The 19477-nt window shown below is 39.8% G+C and overlaps 2 protein-coding genes across 2 annotated transcripts; both read right to left on the bottom strand.

Annotated features, from left to right (window-relative positions):
* Positions 1-8095: 8095 nt before the first annotated feature.
* LOC112255204 (gastrula zinc finger protein XlCGF17.1-like) lies at positions 8096-14815 on the bottom strand. The gene is made up of 2 exons (XM_042324162.1): positions 13277-14815; positions 8096-9175 (listed from the first exon to the last, which is right to left on the bottom strand). The coding sequence occupies exons 1-2, from the start codon at positions 13593-13595 to the stop codon at positions 8448-8450; spliced, it is 1047 nt and encodes a 348-aa protein (XP_042180096.1). The 5' UTR covers positions 13596-14815; the 3' UTR covers positions 8096-8447.
* A 2014-nt stretch (positions 14816-16829) lies between these two features.
* On the bottom strand, positions 16830-19035 carry LOC112220175 (zinc finger protein 239-like). Its single transcript, XM_024381856.2, has 2 exons — positions 18478-19035; positions 16830-17794 (listed from the first exon to the last, which is right to left on the bottom strand). The coding sequence occupies exons 1-2, from the start codon at positions 18749-18751 to the stop codon at positions 17064-17066; spliced, it is 1005 nt and encodes a 334-aa protein (XP_024237624.2). The 5' UTR covers positions 18752-19035; the 3' UTR covers positions 16830-17063.
* Between the last annotated feature and the right edge of the window lie 442 nt (positions 19036-19477).

The raw sequence follows: 19477 nt of genomic DNA on the forward strand, positions 1-19477 counted from the left end.
AGATATTATCAATAAATCCATTCCAATAAGGCATGACATAAGGTATAGATACAACATCCTGCTGAAACAAGGATCGTATCGCTCTGTTGTTGAACGGACCAAAAGAGAAACAAATCTTTCCTACTGATGAGTCAACAGGGTCAATAGAAGGTAGGCTCTGAGGGTCAGGTCTTGACATATTCCTGAATTATAAAGCAACACCTGAGGGAATGGCATCTAAAACAATTGCACAATCTTTAGGTGTTACAGGGACCTTGTAAAGTGATAAGAATTCTTTATAACTGGGTAAAAGACCCTCTGCATTTAACAGTTGGCTCACCAATAAGATATTATTTCGGAACCAATATTCTAAAAACAGAGAGGTATTTGTATACAATACATCCCGATTATTCCATATATAATATCTGTGTGGAGAAAAATTGTGTTTATAAATTAAGGACCATGACAAGAAAACCTGCCGATGAAAAGCAGAAAGTTTCACTGGAACTTTGTCAATATTATAATTGCAAAACAACATGAAGTTAAGGGCACCAAAAGTAGAGAAGACATGATGAGGAATAAAATTCCAGATAGAAGTGGGTCTTCTTAGGAATTGTTTTATCCAATTGATCTTAAAAGTATTATTTAATACTAGTGCACTAGTGACTGTTAGACTTTCTTCAGCAAAGATGGCGGATAGAAATACTAGGAGAGAGGGGTACCCCTACAGAGAACTGAACTGGATCAAAGATGGCGGACAAAAATACTAGGAGAGAGGGGTACCCCTACAGAGAACTGAACTGGATCAAAGATGACAGACAGAAATACGAGGAGAGAGGGGTACCCCTACACAGAACTGAACTGGATCAAAGATGGCAGATAGAAATACTAGGAGAGAGGGGTACCCCTACACATAACTGAACTAGATCAAAGATGGCGGACATAAATACTAGGATGGAAGCAAATGTATGGGATTATGACATCATAACAAATCATGCAAAAACATGTACAGTTGACAGGAATGTTAGTTAATGTAGAGACAAACTATACTGCATTTTTTAAATCATTTAATCATAAAGTTAATTTACGGAAATCGCTATAAGCTAACATTAGCCAGCTAGCTGGGCTAGCTTTATGGGTGTTGTGACATGAGTATGAAATTGTCATTCTGGTTGTTTTAGGGACTCCTGAAACAACCAGCAAACCAGGCGGTTGTTTTGTGAAACAGTGGATCTATAGAATCTACCTAGCTGAAGAATTTACTGCAAATTGAATGTACAATTTTGCTGATATTTGCCTGCAGATAGATGAAATAACGTAGCTATCTGTGTTCTTGCTTATTGTGCAATGGATGATTAAAATCCCTGTATGCCTATGGATGTGTAGCTAGCTATCTAGCCGATCTGTGTATGGACCCAAACGTTTGGTATACATATTAGTTCAGAACCTAGATATGAACCTCAGCTATCATAGCCAGTTGTATCAACTTCAAAACAGCCTGAATGACATTAATGAAGCCTATGGACTGAGTAGAATATAATATCATGTTGTGCCAAGGATGCAAGTCATATATACATGTAGTTATTACCATGCATGAGATCCCCACATTGTAGCCTGTAAATTTAATATATTCACTGATCATGTACTCTACCTTGGCAAATAAATGTGCAGTTTAGGTATTTTCAGTCATATCCAATACCAGGAGTATCAAATTCCAGTCTTTAAATGACGCTGTGTCTTCATGTATGTATTACAATTATACACTTTAACCATGTTTACCAATCTTGGTCTTGGGACATCAATGGTTACACATTCTAACTAATAGACTGGAAACAGGATTGAACTAGTTAATTCATATATACAGAAATGTAATGTTAAAAAACAGTACACTACACTTCCTATGCATCATGTAAATACTCTTAAAACCGGTTCATCTCAATATCTAAATGCCCTTCATCTGCATTGATCTGATAAACACAGGATAGGTGGAGTATTTCATCACATTACACTTCATTTCAACCAGTAGAGAATGTGAAACGTTTTATTGAAAAGCTCATTATCCAAGTGTTATAAATACAAGTTCAATCTGTACTTCAATGCACAGATGTTGTGCATTATAAAAACAGAGGAAGAAAAAGGAGGTGGCGAGAGAGGTGTAAACGACAGAAAGGGAAAGAGGTAAGCACATAGGAGCAGGGATGTTTATTCAATGTTTATTCTAACATTGTTAGTCATCAATCAGGAGGTGAAATGCAAAACTGACCTTGGATCATTAACTCTGGGACTACTGCATCTATCTGTATTTCAATGTAAAGCATCTCTAACTTTTTGACGCTATCCATCCCTGTAGCGGGATAATTTGTCAGCAACCGCTGAATAGCATAGCGCAACAGTCAAATGATATTACTAACAAATATTCATATTCATGAAATAACAAGTGCAATATTGAGAAACACAGCTTAGCCTTTTGTTAATCACCCTGTCATCTCAGATTTTGAAATTATGCTTTACAGCGAAAGCAATCCAAGCATTAGTTTATCTATAGCCTAACATAGCATTATGTACACTGAGCATCAGGAAGCTTGGTCACAAAAATCAGAAAAGCAATCAAATTTACCGATTACATTTGATGATCTTCGGATGTTTTCACTCACGAGACTCCCAGTTACACAGCAAATGTTCCTTTTGTTCCATAAAGATTATTTTTATACCCAAAATACCGACATTTGTTTGTCGCGTTATGTTCAGAAATCCACAGGAAAGAGCGGTCACCACAACGCAGATGTATATTCCAAATAATATCTATAATGTCCACAGAAACATGTCAAACGTTTTTTATAATCAATCTTCAGGTAGTTTTTAAAATATATATTCGATAATATATCAACCAAGTGTGTAGCTTTTTCCATAACAGCGGGAGGAACAATGGCGGCTTTACTCAATTGCGCACAAACTCACTCTGAGAGCTCCCACCTCTCCACTTACGCAATGTGATCCTTCACGCTCATTTTTCAAAAGCCTAAAACTATGTCTAAAGACTGTTGACACCTTAGGGAAGCCATGGAAAAGGAATCTGGTTGATATCTCTTTAAATGGAGGCTAGACATGCTTAGGAACAGAATGGTTTCAAAATAAGAGGCACTTCCTGATTGGATTTTCCTCAGGGTTTCGCCTGCAATATCAGTTCTGTTATACTCACAGACAATATTTTGACAGTTTTGGAAACTTTAGAGTGTTTTCTACCCTAGTCTGTCAATTATATGCATATTCTAGCATCTGCTCCTGAGAAATAGGCCGTTTACTTTGGGAATGTTATTTTTCCAAACGTAAAAATAGTGCCCCCTAGCTACAAGAGGTCAATAATACGTCTGTCACACCCTGACCTTAGAGATACTGTTTGTCTCTATTTTGGTTTGGTCAAGGGTGTGAGTTGGGGTGGGTATTCTATACTCTATTATTTGTATTTCTATGTTTTGGCCAGGTAGGGTTGTCAATCAGGGACAGCTGTCTATCATTGTCTCTGATTGAGGACCATACTTAAGTAGCCCTTTCTTCCACCTGTCTTTGTGGAAAGTTGACTTTTGTTTATAGCACATAGCCTGAAGCTTTACGGTTGTTTCCTTGTTTGTTGTTTTGTTGGTGTCATTTTTTATAATAAAAGAAAATTCACGCTCACCACGCTGCACCTTGGTCCACTTCCTTCAACAGCCATGACAGAACTTCCCACCACAAACGGACCAAGCAGCGTGGTAAGGAGGAATGGACGTGGGAGAACATTTTGAATGGCAAGGGATCCTGGACGTGGGAGGAGATCCTGGCTGGGAAGGATCGCCTGCCCTGGGAAAAGGTAGATGCAGAGAGGAAGGCGAAGGCAGCAGCTAAAGCAGAGCGGCAGCGTTATGAAGGAAAACGGCTACAAAGGAAGCCCGAAAGGCAGCCCCAAAAATGTTTGGGAGGGAGGCACATGGGGAGTGTGCCAGAATCAGGATTCAGACCTGATCCAACTCCCCGTGCTTACCGTGGTGAATATGTGACTGGCCAGTCCGGGGCCCGTCTCCCCAGCCGAAGGTCCCAAGTCCGGATCCTCAAAAGCCTCCAGTGATGACGCCTCCAGTGGTCCCTGCACCAGAGGTGCCTCCAAAGTGGGGTGAGCCAGTGGTGGAGCGGGGTCTGCGTCCCTTAGCAGCCACCGCGGATAAATGGCCACCCAGACCCTCCCCTATAGGTTCAGGTTTTGCGGCTTGAGTCCAAACCTCTGGTGGTTTTATAATAAAAGAAAATGCTCGCTCACAACGCTGCACCTTGGTCCACTTCCTTCAACAGCCGTGACAACTTCCTGTATATTATAAAATGACCTGGGATCATTAACTCTGGGACTACTGCATCTATCTGTATTTAAATGTAAAGCATCTCTTTAATAATACTTCCTGTTGACCTGACCAAGTGACCTCTCACATCTGATCATGCTGTGCCCTCTATGTAGCCTGTTCAGCTGCAGGAGGGGTTCACCGACACGGCTGATATAACCTAGAGTATTTAGGGAGAAGGGGAGAGAGGGATGAAGTGAAGGAGAGTCTGTTATTGAGAAAATAAGGTAGTTAAAGCGACAGTGTTCAACAGGAATTTGTGTGTGGCCTCACCTGGTGTCCACACCACACTAAGTGGCTGCAGAGTAGTTTCTGCTGAAAAACATGTAAATACAAGAGGACAAACAATATAGCATAGTGTTATGGGATTGTTTATGAATTAGGACTAAATCATGTATACAGAACTATAACTGGCAAGAATTCTACCCTGTCTTTCTAGTAGTGTTAAATAATGTTTGTTCATTAGGAAGGGGTTATATAGCATGGACCTAGGAAGTAAGGAATGTATGTGGGGGTAGAAAGAGAGCAGAGAGTAGCAATAACCTGTTTGAACTGACCTGGCTATAACTCTGGAGAGATAAGATAGGACAGGGAGAGCCCCTCCAGAGCTCTCATATCTGGGGGAGACTGGAACTGTCAGCTGAGTGGTGATAAACTGTGGTGAGACTTGTGAGAAAATCCCTATGTTGGTGTGTATGTATGTTTGTAGGTTAGAATGTTATAAGAGGAATGTTTTTGTGTGTGCACAGCAGAGCTCACGAGAATAAAAGCTACTTACTAAGTAGACTGATCTCTGTCTGTTTCATTTTAATAAGAACCTTACAAATTCTTAGAAACAGACAGAGGATTTAAATTGAATTGGTTAATGAACACAGGAATGAAATTCACTTAACACAAAGTTATAGAAATAATGAAGTGGCTTACTATTCTCCATGGTTGGACCTCTTGCATATTCTTTGAAGGTGGAAGGAGCCACAGTTATACACCTGAACCTGCTTACTGCACAACACAATCCATCAATCAGATTGATACATGAGTGTGTAAGTGTGGGTTATAGGGTGTCTAATTGTTCTAAATTTTTTCAAGGTTAGTGATTTAAAGTAGTCTGTTTTGTTTTTTTGCACAGACATCACACCCTTACCTAAACAGCACCCTCACCTGAGAAGTAGAAATCAAAGGGAGAGAAACTAGGAATGGAATAACTGCAGTTGACATAGCTAAGTAAATGGAAGAATACTCTTATTGCAATGTGAATGGCTCTTAAAAGAGACTTTGGTTGTGCATAGTGTAGTCTATGGTGTTGCCAGGGAACAGCACCCTTGTTGAAGAAGTAGGAGGTGAAGATCTCATGCACCCGGATTGCCTCTCTTGCAGTGTTGTTGGACCCCATCCTTGAAACATCCTGCAGAGCAGTAGACTTCTCCTCTGGCACACGGCGGCGAGCAGCAGATCCCCTCCTGGTCCTTGTGTCCATCCTCATGAAGTTACGCAGGACACAGGTAGCCTTCACACACCTGAATTCCTCCAGGAGGCAGTCCCAGATGACCATGGTCACCCAACCTTCCAGTGCCCTACCTGATAACCGTAGGCAATCGTTTTGAAGGAATCTCCAGTTACAAGGTATCTGTAGGAATATGGAAGACAATGTAATTATTAGACTTTTACACCACCAGGTCATTGTGGACTCCTAAAGTATAATATCCCTGATAACAAATCATGATAACATTGGATTGATAGATGCATGGACACACATATGTGCATGTGTAGCATGTGACAATAACATGATCATATCAAGGGTGGCATCACAAATGAATACAGAAATACCACTTGAACCTTGATGATGAGTTGATCATTTGAATCAGCTGTGCAGTGTGAAGGCAAAAACAAAAATGTGCCCCTCTGAGTCCCCAGGACCACTGCTCTTCATTGGGACCTCTTCATACCTATATAGACTGGCTTTCATAGAGCTCTTTATCTGAGGATAGAAAACCTCACAAGAAACAGACTTCATTATAGTCAAATTACACCACACTGAATATTATGTTAGTATTATCTTCATCCTCACTTCTAGGGACAGGACCAACACAAAAGTTCCTGCCATTTCCAGAATAACCTCCTCTCTCACTGACAGTTGTGGCTGCTATCCTTTCACCCTCCATGGCTGTTAGCTACCTACATTTGGAGTTAGTTTTTTTACAGTGATAAATACATCAAGTTGGCTAATATGAAGCTAGGTTGATGGTGATATTTAATTCACTTAGCTAGCTATCTATACAGAATGTGAAGTTGGTTAGATAGCTCATTTAGCAGCTCATTTGAGTTAGCCTGCACTGTAGCTAGTTAGCTAATAATACAGACTTTTTTTACATTTTCAAAATGTATTTACTTACTTGAAGAGGTTCTCCCAGCCATGTGGACAACTGGAAACAGGGCAGCAAAGTTTGTCAATAGATAGTTCAATATTCTCTAAAACTATGAACCCATTTAATAACCAGACCTTCATACAAACTTGCTCTGCTGAATTCTTGAAGGAGTCACAACTGGCGGCCTAAGCGTCATCTTGTCCATCTGCTGACTGGGCACAGTTGAGTAAAATGTATATTTTATCTTCAGACAACAAGTTAAAGGGTAGGAAGCATGAGTTTTTACTCACCAGTGTAACAACACAGTGTGGTTAAAGACTTAGCAATTTAGTTGTAGGCACGATTTGGTTACCTATGAGTACAAACAGTTGCGTTTTACCACCATCATTTGCAAATAAATTCATTAAAAATCCTACAATGTGATTTTCTGGAATTTCTTTCTCATTTTGTCTGTCATAGTTGAAGTGTACCTATGATGAAAATTACAGGCCTCTCTCATCTTTTTAAGTGGGAGTACTTGCACAATTGGTGGCTGACTAAATACTTTTTTGCCCCACTGTATGTAAGAGACAGAAGAATGCACGATGGTCAATGCTATCTGGGATCCTTGGGACATCCCTACCGTAAACCCTAACCCCGCCCGTAACCATTTTAAATGTCAACCTCAATGGGCTAGGGACGTCCCAAGAATGCATCTCTACCTGAAAATACATTATCTAAGTGATTGATCCTTGGTATTCAGCAGTCATAAAGCCTTATTTACTTTAATGAACTACTAAAATAGTGATTTTGTCAGACAGCATAAACAGCAGCTCTACACTTTGACTGACTGATCCATTCATCATTCCATCCCTCCTTAGCCTTCCTCTCCTCTGATGACCAAGTGGGGGTGGAGCTCAGTCAGAGAGCTGTTGAGGGATTGGTTAGGAAGAACACTTCTACAGCCAGAGAGGTGAGAGGTCACACATGGTTTAGATGGGAAATACCTATGTCCCCTTAGCGGTTCATCACATCAGCGAAAAGGGAATATGTTCCATCATCTATGTTAATTTACATTAGTGCAAATTGTCCACTGATATTGGTGTAATTTCTCACCCCTTTTGGCTGTATAAAAGTTCATTTCACCTCAGGCACACGCATTTGTTCTTTGTTATTACCCGAGCCACTGCCTGTTCACCCCGCTATCATCCAGAAGGCGAGGTCAGTACAGGTGCATCAAAGCTGGGACCGAGAGACAGAATCTGTTTATCAATCTCAAGGCCATCAGACTGTTAAATAGCCATCACTAACGCAGAGAGGCTGCTGCCTACATACACAGACTTGAAATCATTGGCCACTTTAAGGAATGGAACACTGGTCACTTTAATAATGTTTACAAATCTGGTATTGCTCATCTCATATGTATATACTGTATTCTATCCTATTCTACTGTATCTTAGTCTATGCCGCTCTGACATCACTCGTCCAAATATTTATATATTCTTAATTACATTCTTTTAGATTGTGTGCATTGTTAGAAAGTACTTGTTAGATATTACTGGACTGTTGGAGCTAGAAACACAAGCATTTTGCTACAACCGCAATAACATCTGCTAAACAAGTGTATGTGACAATTAAAATGTGATTTGATTTATATAGGTCTGGTGTTGGAGATCATTCCACACTCTGTGGATCTCCTGCATGTATTTTCTGATGTTTAATCAGACCACTTGAATGAGAGTATCTCATCACATTGCTCTCAGCTATATGACTGCTCTCCTGTGTGTGTTCTCTGGTGTGATACCAGGTTGCTTGACTGAGTAAAACTCTTCCCACACTGATTACAGCTATAAGGCTTCTCTCCTGTGTGTGTTCTCTGGTGTCTATCCAGGCTGTTTGACTGAGAAAAACTCCTCCCACATTGCTTACAGCTATATGGCTGCTCTCCTGTGTGTGTTCTCTGGTGTGATACCAGGTTGTTTGACTTAGTAAAACTCTTGCCACATTGATCACAGCTATAAGGTTTCTCTCCTGTGTGTGTTCTCTGGTGTCCTTTAAGGTGTCCTATCCGAGAAAAGTTTTTTCCACAATGCTCACAGCTATATTGGTGCTCTCCTGTGTGTGTTCTCTGGTGTGTTAGCAGGTTTCTTGAATTAGTAAAACTGTTGCCACACTGATCACAGCTATAAGGTTTCTCTCCTGTGTGTGTTCTCTGGTGTGATACCAGGCTACTTGACGGAGTAATACTCTTCCCACATTTATTACAGCTATATGATTTCTCTCCTGTGTGTACTCGCTGGTGTATTTTAAGTTCTGATGAAGATTTGCAATGTTTCCCACAGTCAGAGCAGCAGTTCGATTTCTTCCCTGTGGGTCTTTGCTGGTGTTTCTTGAGGAGTTCTGATCTGGAGAGACTTTTCTCTGCCTCGTCAGCATCATGATGTTGTTGAGGCTCCCCAGAGGATCCACGATAGTCCCATCTCTCTCCTGTGTGAATAACAAAGTCATTCAGATGGTTAAAGGCCCACAACAGCAGAAATCCACTGTTTATTTGAGGTAAAAGTTGATGCCCAGAGCGTACCCATGTAGTTGTACAACAATTGACACCTGTTAAATTATTTGACAATTGTCTTAAGACAGTCAAGTGAGCAACAATAGTCATATTTTGTCTTGTTTTCACATTAGTAGTAACATCGATGATTGTAGGCTAGAAATAAGTTAGTTGGTGAAACTCTAAGCAGTGTGCCAGATGACTTTTGGTCTCCAATATAGACCCCTTTCTGTGTTTGTTAAAATTGCAGAACGAGGGCAATTTGATTGTAGAAACTCCTCCATGCTAATGAGGAAACCTCCAGCTGCGTACCCCCTCTAGCTCCAGGGGCAGCGCACTCTCAAGTGTTGTTTTTTGCCATTATTGTTAGCCTGCCACACACACACTATACAATACATTTATTAAACATAAGTTCGTCACAACCCGGCTGGTGGAAATTGACAGAGGACCAGGGCACAAAAAATTATATGAATCAATAATTTTGCTCTTTATTTAACCATCTTACAAATAAAACCTTCTTTGTTAATTGAAAATTGTGAATAACTCACCACAGGTTAATGAGATGGGTGTGCTTGAAAGGATGCAAATAACTCTGCAATTTTGGGTTGTATTGGAGAGTCCCAGTCTTAAATCATTTTCCACACACAGTCTGCACCTGAACAAGGCAGTTTCCTAGGCCGTCATGGAAAATAAGAATTTGTTCTTAACTGACTTGCCTAGTTAAATAAAGGTAAAAAAATAAATAAATAAACATCAAAGCCTTTCTTAAAATCAATACACAAGTATATATTTTTAAACCTGCATATTTAGTTAATATTGCCTGCTAACATGAACTTCTTTTAACTAGGAAAATTGTGTAACTTCTCTTGCAACAGAGTCAGGGTATATGCAGCAGTTTGGGCCGCCTGGCTCATTGCGAACTGTGTGAAGACTATTTCTTCCTAACAAAGAGAGTCAACTTCGCCAAACGGGGGATGATTTAACAAAAAAGCGTTTGCGAAAAAAAGCACAATCGTTGCACGACTGTATCTAACCATAAACACCAATGCCTTTCTTAAAATCAAAACACAGAAGTATATATTTTTAAACCTGCATATTTAGCTAAAATAAATCCAGGTTAGCAGGCAATATTAGCCAGGTGAAATTGTGTCACTTCTCTTGCGTTCATTGCACGCAGAGTCAAGGTATATGCAACAGTTTGGGCCACCTGGCTCGTTGCAAACTAATTTGCCAGAATTTTACGTAATTATAACATTGAAGGTTGTGCAATGTACAGGAATATTTAGACCTATGGATGCCACCCGTTAGATAAAATACGGAACAATTTCGTATTTCACTGAAAGAATATACGTTTTGTTTTCGAGATGATAGTTTCCGGATTCGACCATATTAATGACCTAAGGCTCGTATTTCTGTGTGTTATTATGTTATAATTAAGTCTATGATTTGATAGAGCAGTCTGACTGAGCGATGGTAGGCACCAGCAGACTCGTAAGCATTCATTCAAACAGCAATTCTTTGCGTTTTGCCATTAGCTCTTCGCAATGCTTCAAGCATTGCGCTGTTTATGACTTCAAGCCTATCAACTCCCGAGATTAGTTTGGTGTAACCGATGTGAAATGGCTAGCTAGTTAGCGGGGTGCGCGCTAATAGCGTTTCAAACGTCACTCGCTCTGAGACTTGGAGTAGTTGTTCTCTTTGCTCTATATGGGTAACGCTGCTTCGAGGGTGGCTGTTGTCGATGTGTTCCTGGTTCAAGCCCAGGAAGGAGCGAGGAGAGGGACGGAAGCTATACTGTTACACTGGCAATACTAAAGTGCCTATAAGAACATCCAATAGTCAAAGTTATATGAAATACAAATCGTATAGTGAGAAATAATCCTATAATTCCTATAATAACTACAACCTAAAACTTATTACCTGGGAATATTGAAGACTCATGTTAAAAGAAACCACCAGCTTTCATATGTTCTCATGTTCTGAGCAAGGAACTTACATGGCACATATTGCACTTTTACTTTCTTCTCCAACAGTTTGTGTTTGAATTATTTAAACCAAAATGAACATGTTTCATTAATTATTTGAGGTTAAAATAAGTGTTAATTCAGTATTGTTGTACTTGTCATGATTACAAATAAATAAATAGGCCGATTAATCGGTATCGGCTTTTTTGGTCCTCCAATAATCGTTATAGGCATTGAAAAATCATAATCGGTCGACCTCTAGTCTTAACAGTGCGATTTGCCAATGCAGGATACTCTGAGCGCAGCCCAATCCAGAAATCTGGCGGTGGCTTCTGATTAAATAACATTTTCACAGAACCGCTTGTTGCAATTTTGATGAGGTTTTTGTTAAGATATCGGTAAGTGGACTGGAGGCAGGGCATGAAAGGGACTACGAATCCAGTTGTTTGTGTCATCTGTTTCGGGAAAGTACCTGCGTAATTGCGCACCCAACTCAGGTGCTTCACTCTATCACATTTGACATTGTCCGTAAGCTTGAGTTCAATTGCACACAAAAAATCATACAATGATGGAAAGACATGTATGTTGACAGAGAAGAGCTCCTACTTCTTAATCATAGCCTCATTTTTATCCCGCATATCGAATATAGTTGTGGAGAGTCCCTGTAATCCTAGATTCAGATCATTCAGGTGAGAAAAAACATCACCCAGATGGGCCAGTCGTGTGAGAAACTCGTCATCATGCAAGCGGTCAGACAAGTGAAAATTATGATCACTAAAGAAAACTTTAAGCTCGTCTCTCAATTAAAACAAAAAAGGTGTCAATACTTTGCCCCTTGATAACCAGAGCACTTCTGTATGTTGTAAAAGCGTTACATGGTTGCTGCCCATATCATTGCAAACGTTATCCAGCAAGAGCCTGTCGGTGGATGCTGCAGTGTACCCAAGTGGCGTCAATTGCTTGCACGCGCGTTACCACTCTACTATATCTCCCTGCGCCATCAGTACAGATACCAATATGAGGAGCAGCTACGTTTGGCTACATATGGACCGTTAGTGGAATTCACGTGAGAGAGTAACAGTTAATGTGATTGGATGTTAATTATTTGACTAGGCTACCTGTATTTGACATTGTGTTGCCATTTCGCTGAACACTAGATGGTTTAATTTTATTTTTGGCAGTGAAACGAGGCTACTCAGGTGGGAAAAAAAACCTCACCCAAATGTATAGCCCTGTTGGAAAATATAAATTAACTGTTTGAAAATGTGAAGAAAATGTATTATTTGTAAATGACAGTATCCATTTGGGTGTTAAGGTGACTCTCGGTTAGAACCATTGAATAGTGCGAACTCTGAAATGATTTAGGATCTGTGCCCATGAAAACTGTTTTCCCAGCGTAATATAAGGAGACACTAAATGTTACATAGGTAGAGTGCATTTTAGAGATCTGAAAACAAAAAGCTGTACGAACAGGACAATAACCTAAACCACAAGGCCAAATCTACACTGGAGGAGCTTACCAAGATGACATTGAATGTTCCCAAGTGGCCTCGTTACAGTTTGGACTTAAATCGTCTTGAAAGTCTATGGCAAGACTTGAAAATGGCTTTCTAGCAATGATCAACAACCAACTTGACAGAACATGAAGGATTTTTGAAAAGAATAATAAATATTCACATGAAGATCAGTCGCCTATTGGATGACATCACGACTTCCCATCAAGCCAACTCCTTGAAGGCCTTACTATGGCATCACTCACTCCTTCTAGTTTGCAGTTGTCTAAAAAAGAACACTATTTTGCTCAAAACATTTATTTATTTATTAAACATTTATTTCCCTTTAGTGTGTTTGTACTTTACTGTATTTATATATCACTTTTCAACAGCAAAGTTTTTAAAAAGTCACTGGAGGACGTCATGAACAATTCTGACAGTACAAAAACATATTCAAGTGTAGAATGCCCTTTTAAAAATGACACATTAGTTCAACAACAGCAGAGTTTGTGTCCCTGTTAAGATGGTACTCCCTGGTGTTTATCAGATCAATGTCCCTGTTTTATAAGATAGTACTCACTGTATTTACTGGTGTTAATCAGTTCTCCAGTCTTCTCTTCTTCATCCTCCTCTAATGTGACAGTAATCTCCCCCTCCTCATCCTTCATTCCTAAAACGTCCTCTTCTTTCACTTCATCCTCCACTCCAAAAACCGAATCTTCCTCCTCTTTCACTCTGAAGGCGTCTTTCTCTTCTTCTTTCACTGTAACAGCCTCCCCCTCTACTTGTTTCTGTATTGTAACAGCCTCCTCTTCCTCCTCCTCTTTCATGAGAACTTCTTTCTCCGTCCAGCAGACCTCCTCTTCTTCAGCAGAAGGAGATAAACTTAGTGAGCTCATGGTCGGGGATAATAGCTAGTTAGCATTAGCGACTAGAATAGTGCTAATTTAACCAGCCAGCTAGTTGACTTACGTAAATATTCAATTAAATGGGGTAGCTAGTTGTTTCCACATAGGTATGTTTAAATCATAGTGGCAAATAAACCACGGAATTGTCTAAAGAACTTGAATGTTCCGACTTTGTTGTCTAGCGAGCTACCGAGGTGGCTGCAGTTGTTGAAGAAGCGTTCCGTCCACTAGATTATACATCACACTAGAAACATCGCCTGAAAGACACATATCGCCATCTGCTGTCTGGAGGGAGGAAACGCAGTTGAGGGAAAACTTTTCTTCTTCTTCATTGAATTATAATATTATAAAGCAGTTTAGGGAAACGTTTTTTCCCTCTCCATTAAATAAGAATATTATGTCAACACATACAAAGAGCAACAAGTGTTGTTTGATTAGTTCAGATTTTTGTATGAGAATTTAAAACAAACTCTACATCTACTACACATCTGTATTTCTGATTCAGTCAAATAACTAGATATCAAATAAGCACATAGTTATTGATACCCTTGATAAAGATGAGCAAAAAGTACTGTATAAAATAACTAAATAAATAAACTTTACCCACTACCAGTATATTTTAGCCCAAAACCTGGTTTCCTCTCTGCTAAGAGGCTGAAACTTGGCCATAAGTGGATCTTCCAACAAGACACATCAACATCCACAAAGAAATGGTTAATTGGGCACAAAATCAACATTTTCAATGGCTATCTCAGTCTTCGGACTTGAACTCCATTGAAAACCTGTGGTTTGAATTGAACAGGGCAATCCACAAGCGCAGACAAAAGAAATCAAGGACCTGGAGAGATTCTGTATGGAGGAATGGTCTAAGATCCCACCCAATGTGTTCTCTAATCTCATAAAACATTTGAGTGTCATTATCCTCCCAAGGGGAGGGTGCTGGAGTATTGAAAACATGGGAGGCAATAATTCAGACCCCTGCCTTTGAGAATTACATGTTAAACTAAATCTTTCTATGAGCAATTGTATTAGTATAAAATAATATAATTTTCCTTTTTTTCATGTAGATGTATATAATGAACAGACAAGGTCTATACTTGCTCCTACAAGGTGTAACAATACATCATATAGATTTATATAATGAACAGACTAGGTCTATACTTGCTCCTACATGGTGTAACAATACATCATATAGATGTATATAATGAACAGACAAGGTCTATACTGCTCCTACATGGTGTAACAATACATCATGTAGATGTATATAATGAACAGACAAGGTCTATACTGCTCCTACATGGTGTAACAATACATCATGTAGATGTACAGTTGAAGTTGGAAGTTTACATACACTTAGGATGGAGTCATTAAAACTCATTTGTCAACCAACAAACATTTATTGTTATCAAACTATAGTTTTGGCAAGTCGGTTAGGGCATCTACTTTGTGCATGACAAGTATTTTTTCCAACAATTGTTTACAGATTATTTCACTGTATCACAATTCCAGTGGGTCAGAAGTTTACATACACTAAATTCACTGCGCCTTCAAACAGCTTGAAAAATTCCAGAAAATGTTGTCATGGCTTTAGAAGCTTCTGATAGGCTAGTTGACATCATTTGAGTCAATTGGAGGTGTACCCGTGGATGTTTTTCAAGGCCTACCATCAAGCTCATTGCCTCTTTGTTTGACACCATGAGAAAATCAAAAGAAATCAGCCAAAACCTCAGATTTTTTTTGTAGACCTCCACAAGTCTGGTTCATCCTTGGGAGCAATTTCCAAACGCCTGAAGGTACCACGTTCATCTGTACAAACAATAGTATGCACATGTAAACACCATGGGACCACGCAGCCGTCGTACTGCTCAGGAAGGAGACGCGTTCTGTCTCCTAGAGATGAATGTACTTGGTGCAAAAAAGTGCAAATCAATCACAGAACAACAGCAAAGGACCTTGTGAAGATGCTGGAGGAAACGGGTACAAAAGTATCTATATCCACAGTAAAACGAGTCCTATATCGACATAACTTGAAAGGCCGCTCAGCAAGGAAGAAGCCACGGCTCCAAAACCGCCATAAAAAAAACCAGACTACGGTTTGCAACTGCACATGGGGTCAAAGATCATACTTTTTGGATTAATGTCCTCTGGTCTGATGACACAAAAATAAAACTGTTTGGCCATAATGACCATCGTTATGTTTGGAGGAAAAACGGGAGACTTGCAAGCCGAAGAACACCATCCCAACCATGAAGCATGGGGGTAGCAGCATCATGTTGTGTGGGTGCTTTGCTGCAGGAGGGACTGGTGCACGAGGGACTGGTGCACTTCACAAAATAGATGGCGTCATGAGGAAGGAAAATGATGTGGATATATTGAAGCAACATCTTAAGAGATAAATCAGGAAGTTAAAGCTTGGTCGCAAATGGGTCTTCCATAAGGACAGTGACCCCAAGCATACTTCCAAAGTTGTGGCAAAATTTGCTTAAGGACAACAGAGTCAAGGTATTGGAGTAGTCATCACAAAGCCCTGACCTCAATCCCATAGAAAATGTGTAAAGAGCAGCACACAGTTCACTGCACCTGTACATAGCCCATCTGTAAACAGCCCATCTATCTACCTCATCACCATACAGTATTTATCTTGCTCCTTTGCACCCCAGTATCTCTACTTGCACATTCATCTTCTGCACATCTACCATTCCAGTGTTTAATTGCTCAATTGTAATTACTTTAATACCATGGCCTATTTATTGCCTTAACTCCATTATCTTACCTCATTTGCACTCACTGTATATAGACTTATTGTTTTCTTTTGTTCTACTGTATTATTAACTGTATGTTTTGTTTATTCCATGTGTAACTACGTGTTGTTGTATGTGTCGAATTGCTCATATCTTGGCCAGGTCGCAGTTGCAAATGAGAACTTGTTCTCAACTAGCCTACCTGGTTAAGTAAAGGTGAAATAAATTAAAATGTGTGTTTGAGCAAGGAGGCCTATGTACCTGACCCAGTTACACCAGCTCTGTCAGGAGGAATGGGCCAAAACTTATTGTGGGAAGCTTGTCGAAGGCTACCCGAAACATTTGACCCAAGTTAAACAATTTAAAGGCAATGCTACCAAATACTAATTGAGTGTATGTAAACTTCTGACCCACTGGGAATCTGACAAAAGAAATAAAAGCTGAACTAAATAATTATCTCTAATATTATTCTGACATTTCACATTAAAATAAAGTGGTGATCCTAACTGACCTAAGACAGGGAATTTTTACTATGATTAAATGTCAGGAATTGTGAAACACTGAGTTTAAATGTATTTGGCTAAGGTGTATGTAAACCTCCGTTTTCAACTGTATCAATCTGGTGTTGGAGGTCATTCCACACTGTGTTCTACTACCCAGGTCTGGTTTTGGAAGTCATTCCACACTGTGTTCTACTACCCAGGTCTGGTGTTGCAGATCATTCCACACTCTGTGGATCTCCTGCATGTATTTTCTGATGTTTAATCAGACTACTTGAATGAGAGTATCTTTTGTCACATTGATCACAGATATAAGGTTTCTCTCCAGTGTGTGTTCTCTGGTGTGATTTCAGGCTGTTTGACTGAGTAAAACTCTTACCACACTGATTACAGCTATAAGGTTTCTCTCCTGTGTGTACTCGCTGGTGTACTACCAGCTGGCTTGATGTAGTAAAACTATCTGCACATACATCACAGCTATATGGCTGATGTCCTGTGTGTATTCTCTGGTGTGATACCAGGTTGGTTGACAGAGTAAAACCCTTGCCACAATGATCACAGCTATATGGCTGCTCTCCAGTGTGTGTTCTCTGGTGTGATACCAGGCTACTTGACTGAGTAAAACTCTTACCACACTGATCACAGCTATAAGGCTTCTCTCCTGTGTGTGTTCTCTTGTGTGATACCAGGCTACTTGACTGAGTAAAACTCTTGCCACACTGATCACAGCTATAAGGCTTCTCTCCTGTGTGTACTCGCTGGTGTATTTTTAGTTTTGATGAAGATTTGCAATGTTTCCCACAGTCAGAGCAGCAGTGAGGTTTCCTTCCTGTGGGTCTCTGATGGTGTTTCTTGAGGTGTTCTGATCTGGAGAGACTCTTCTCTGCCTCGTCAGCATCATGATGTTGTTGAGGCTCCCCAGAGGATCCACGATGGTCACATCTCTCTCCTGTGTGAACGACAAAGTCAGATAGTCAATGTAGTGAATGTTTCAATGTTTTTACAAACTTTGACAAATTTCTTCTAAGTCTTGTTTTAGTTTGTGTGGTAGGCAGATGAAAGAATATACCAGCCACTGTAGCAGGCAGATGAAAGAATATACCAGCCACTGGTCAGCAGGAAGATGAAAGAATATACATGCCACAGATTTTTTTACCAGCCCAAATATTTTTTTGCCATGACTGATTACACCAAAAAACACAACAAGAAAACAAATAAGCAGCTTGGCAATGTTTGTAAAACAAGGAATGTAAGTAAGAAGTCATGTGGTAATGTGCTGAGGAGTATTTCTGTCTGTAATAATGCCCTTTTGTGGGGAAAAACTCATCCCGATTGGCTGGGCCTGGCTCCCCAGTGGGTGGGCCTATGGCAGCGCACCTGCCCAGTTATTAAATCTATAGATTGGGGCCTAATTTATCTATTTCAATTGACTTCTATGAACTGTAAATCAGTCAAATCTTTGAAATTGTTGCATTTATATTTTTGTTCAGTATAGTTAGGAGCTGGGCAATTCAACAGTAATGGACACAAGACTCTGATTTTTCAATTTAAAATGTATGCAAAACAAAAACCATTGCTGCTTTAAAACCACGTTTGTGTACAAATATGAGTATTTACTGGTGTTACTCTGACCTGTCTCCTCTCCTTCCACTTCAAAAACTGCATCCTCTTCTTTTACTGTAACATCCTCCTCCTCTTTCACTCTGAACGCGTCTCCCTCTTCTTTCACTGAGACATCCTCCTCTTCTTCTTTCACAGTAACAGCCTCACCTTCTACTTCTTGTTTAACTGTAACATCCTCCTCTTCCTTCTCCTCTTTCACGACAATGTTAAGCCCCAGAGCTTCTTTCTCCGTCCAGCAGACCTCCTCTTCTTTAACAGGAGGAGAGTAGGTTAGGGAGCTCATGTTCGGGGATGTTAGTTATCATTAGCGACTAGGCTAATGTTAATTTAACCAGCCAGCTACTATAGCTGACTAATACAAAATAACGTAATATTAAATTAAATAGGTTTACAAGTAGATACGACAGAAGTGTGTCTAAAACACAGTAGCTAATATATACCGAAAGCGTGTGAATAGCTTGAATCTTTCGGCTATGTTGGCTAGCAAGCTACCGAGGTGGTTGACCAGCTGTTTCTAAAGAACCGTCCACTAGATTATACGTCACACTGACAGCGTCGCCTGAAAGACGCACATCGCCGTCTGCTGACTGGAGGGGAAACGCAGTTGAGGATCATATATATTATTTTCAGACAAAGAAGATTTTAAATGGATTTAATTAAATAATATTATATTGAGACATACAAAGACCTGAATGTGTTGGTTGATTAGTGCGAATATTATTTTTTTACCACCGCACATTTAAGGTAGTTTCATTAGGTCAATTCTAAATAAGTAGCCAGCGACTGTAGGTCTATACTGCTCCTACATGGTGTAACAATGCATCATGTAGATGTACAGTGGGCAAAAAAGTATTTAGTCAGCCACCAATTGTGCAAGTTCTCCCACTTAAAAAGATGAGAGAGGCCTGTAATTTTCATCATAGCTACACATCAACTATGACAGACTAAATGAGGGGAAAAAAATCTAGAAAATCACATTGTAGGATTTTTAATGAATTTATTTGCAAAT

Source organism: Oncorhynchus tshawytscha, linkage group LG07, assembly GCF_018296145.1.
Source record: "Oncorhynchus tshawytscha isolate Ot180627B linkage group LG07, Otsh_v2.0, whole genome shotgun sequence".
Classification (NCBI taxonomy): domain Eukaryota; kingdom Metazoa; phylum Chordata; class Actinopteri; order Salmoniformes; family Salmonidae; genus Oncorhynchus; species Oncorhynchus tshawytscha.

What these genes read in the sequence shown, in the direction of transcription:
- LOC112255204 (XM_042324162.1), bottom strand. Translation starts at nt 13,595, where the DNA reads ATGAGCTCACTAAGTTTATCTCCTTCTGCTGAAGAAGAGGAGGTCTGC. An exon ending in GATTAACACCAGTAAATACA is followed by an intron (nt 9,176 to 13,276) that starts GTGAGTACTATC and finishes TTATTCACACAG; the next exon opens with GAGAGAGATGGGACTATCGT.
- LOC112220175 (XM_024381856.2), bottom strand. Translation starts at nt 18,751, where the DNA reads ATGAGCTCCCTAACCTACTCTCCTCCTGTTAAAGAAGAGGAGGTCTGC. An exon ending in AGTGGAAGGAGAGGAGACAG is followed by an intron (nt 17,795 to 18,477) that starts GTCAGAGTAACA and finishes TCGTTCACACAG; the next exon opens with GAGAGAGATGTGACCATCGT.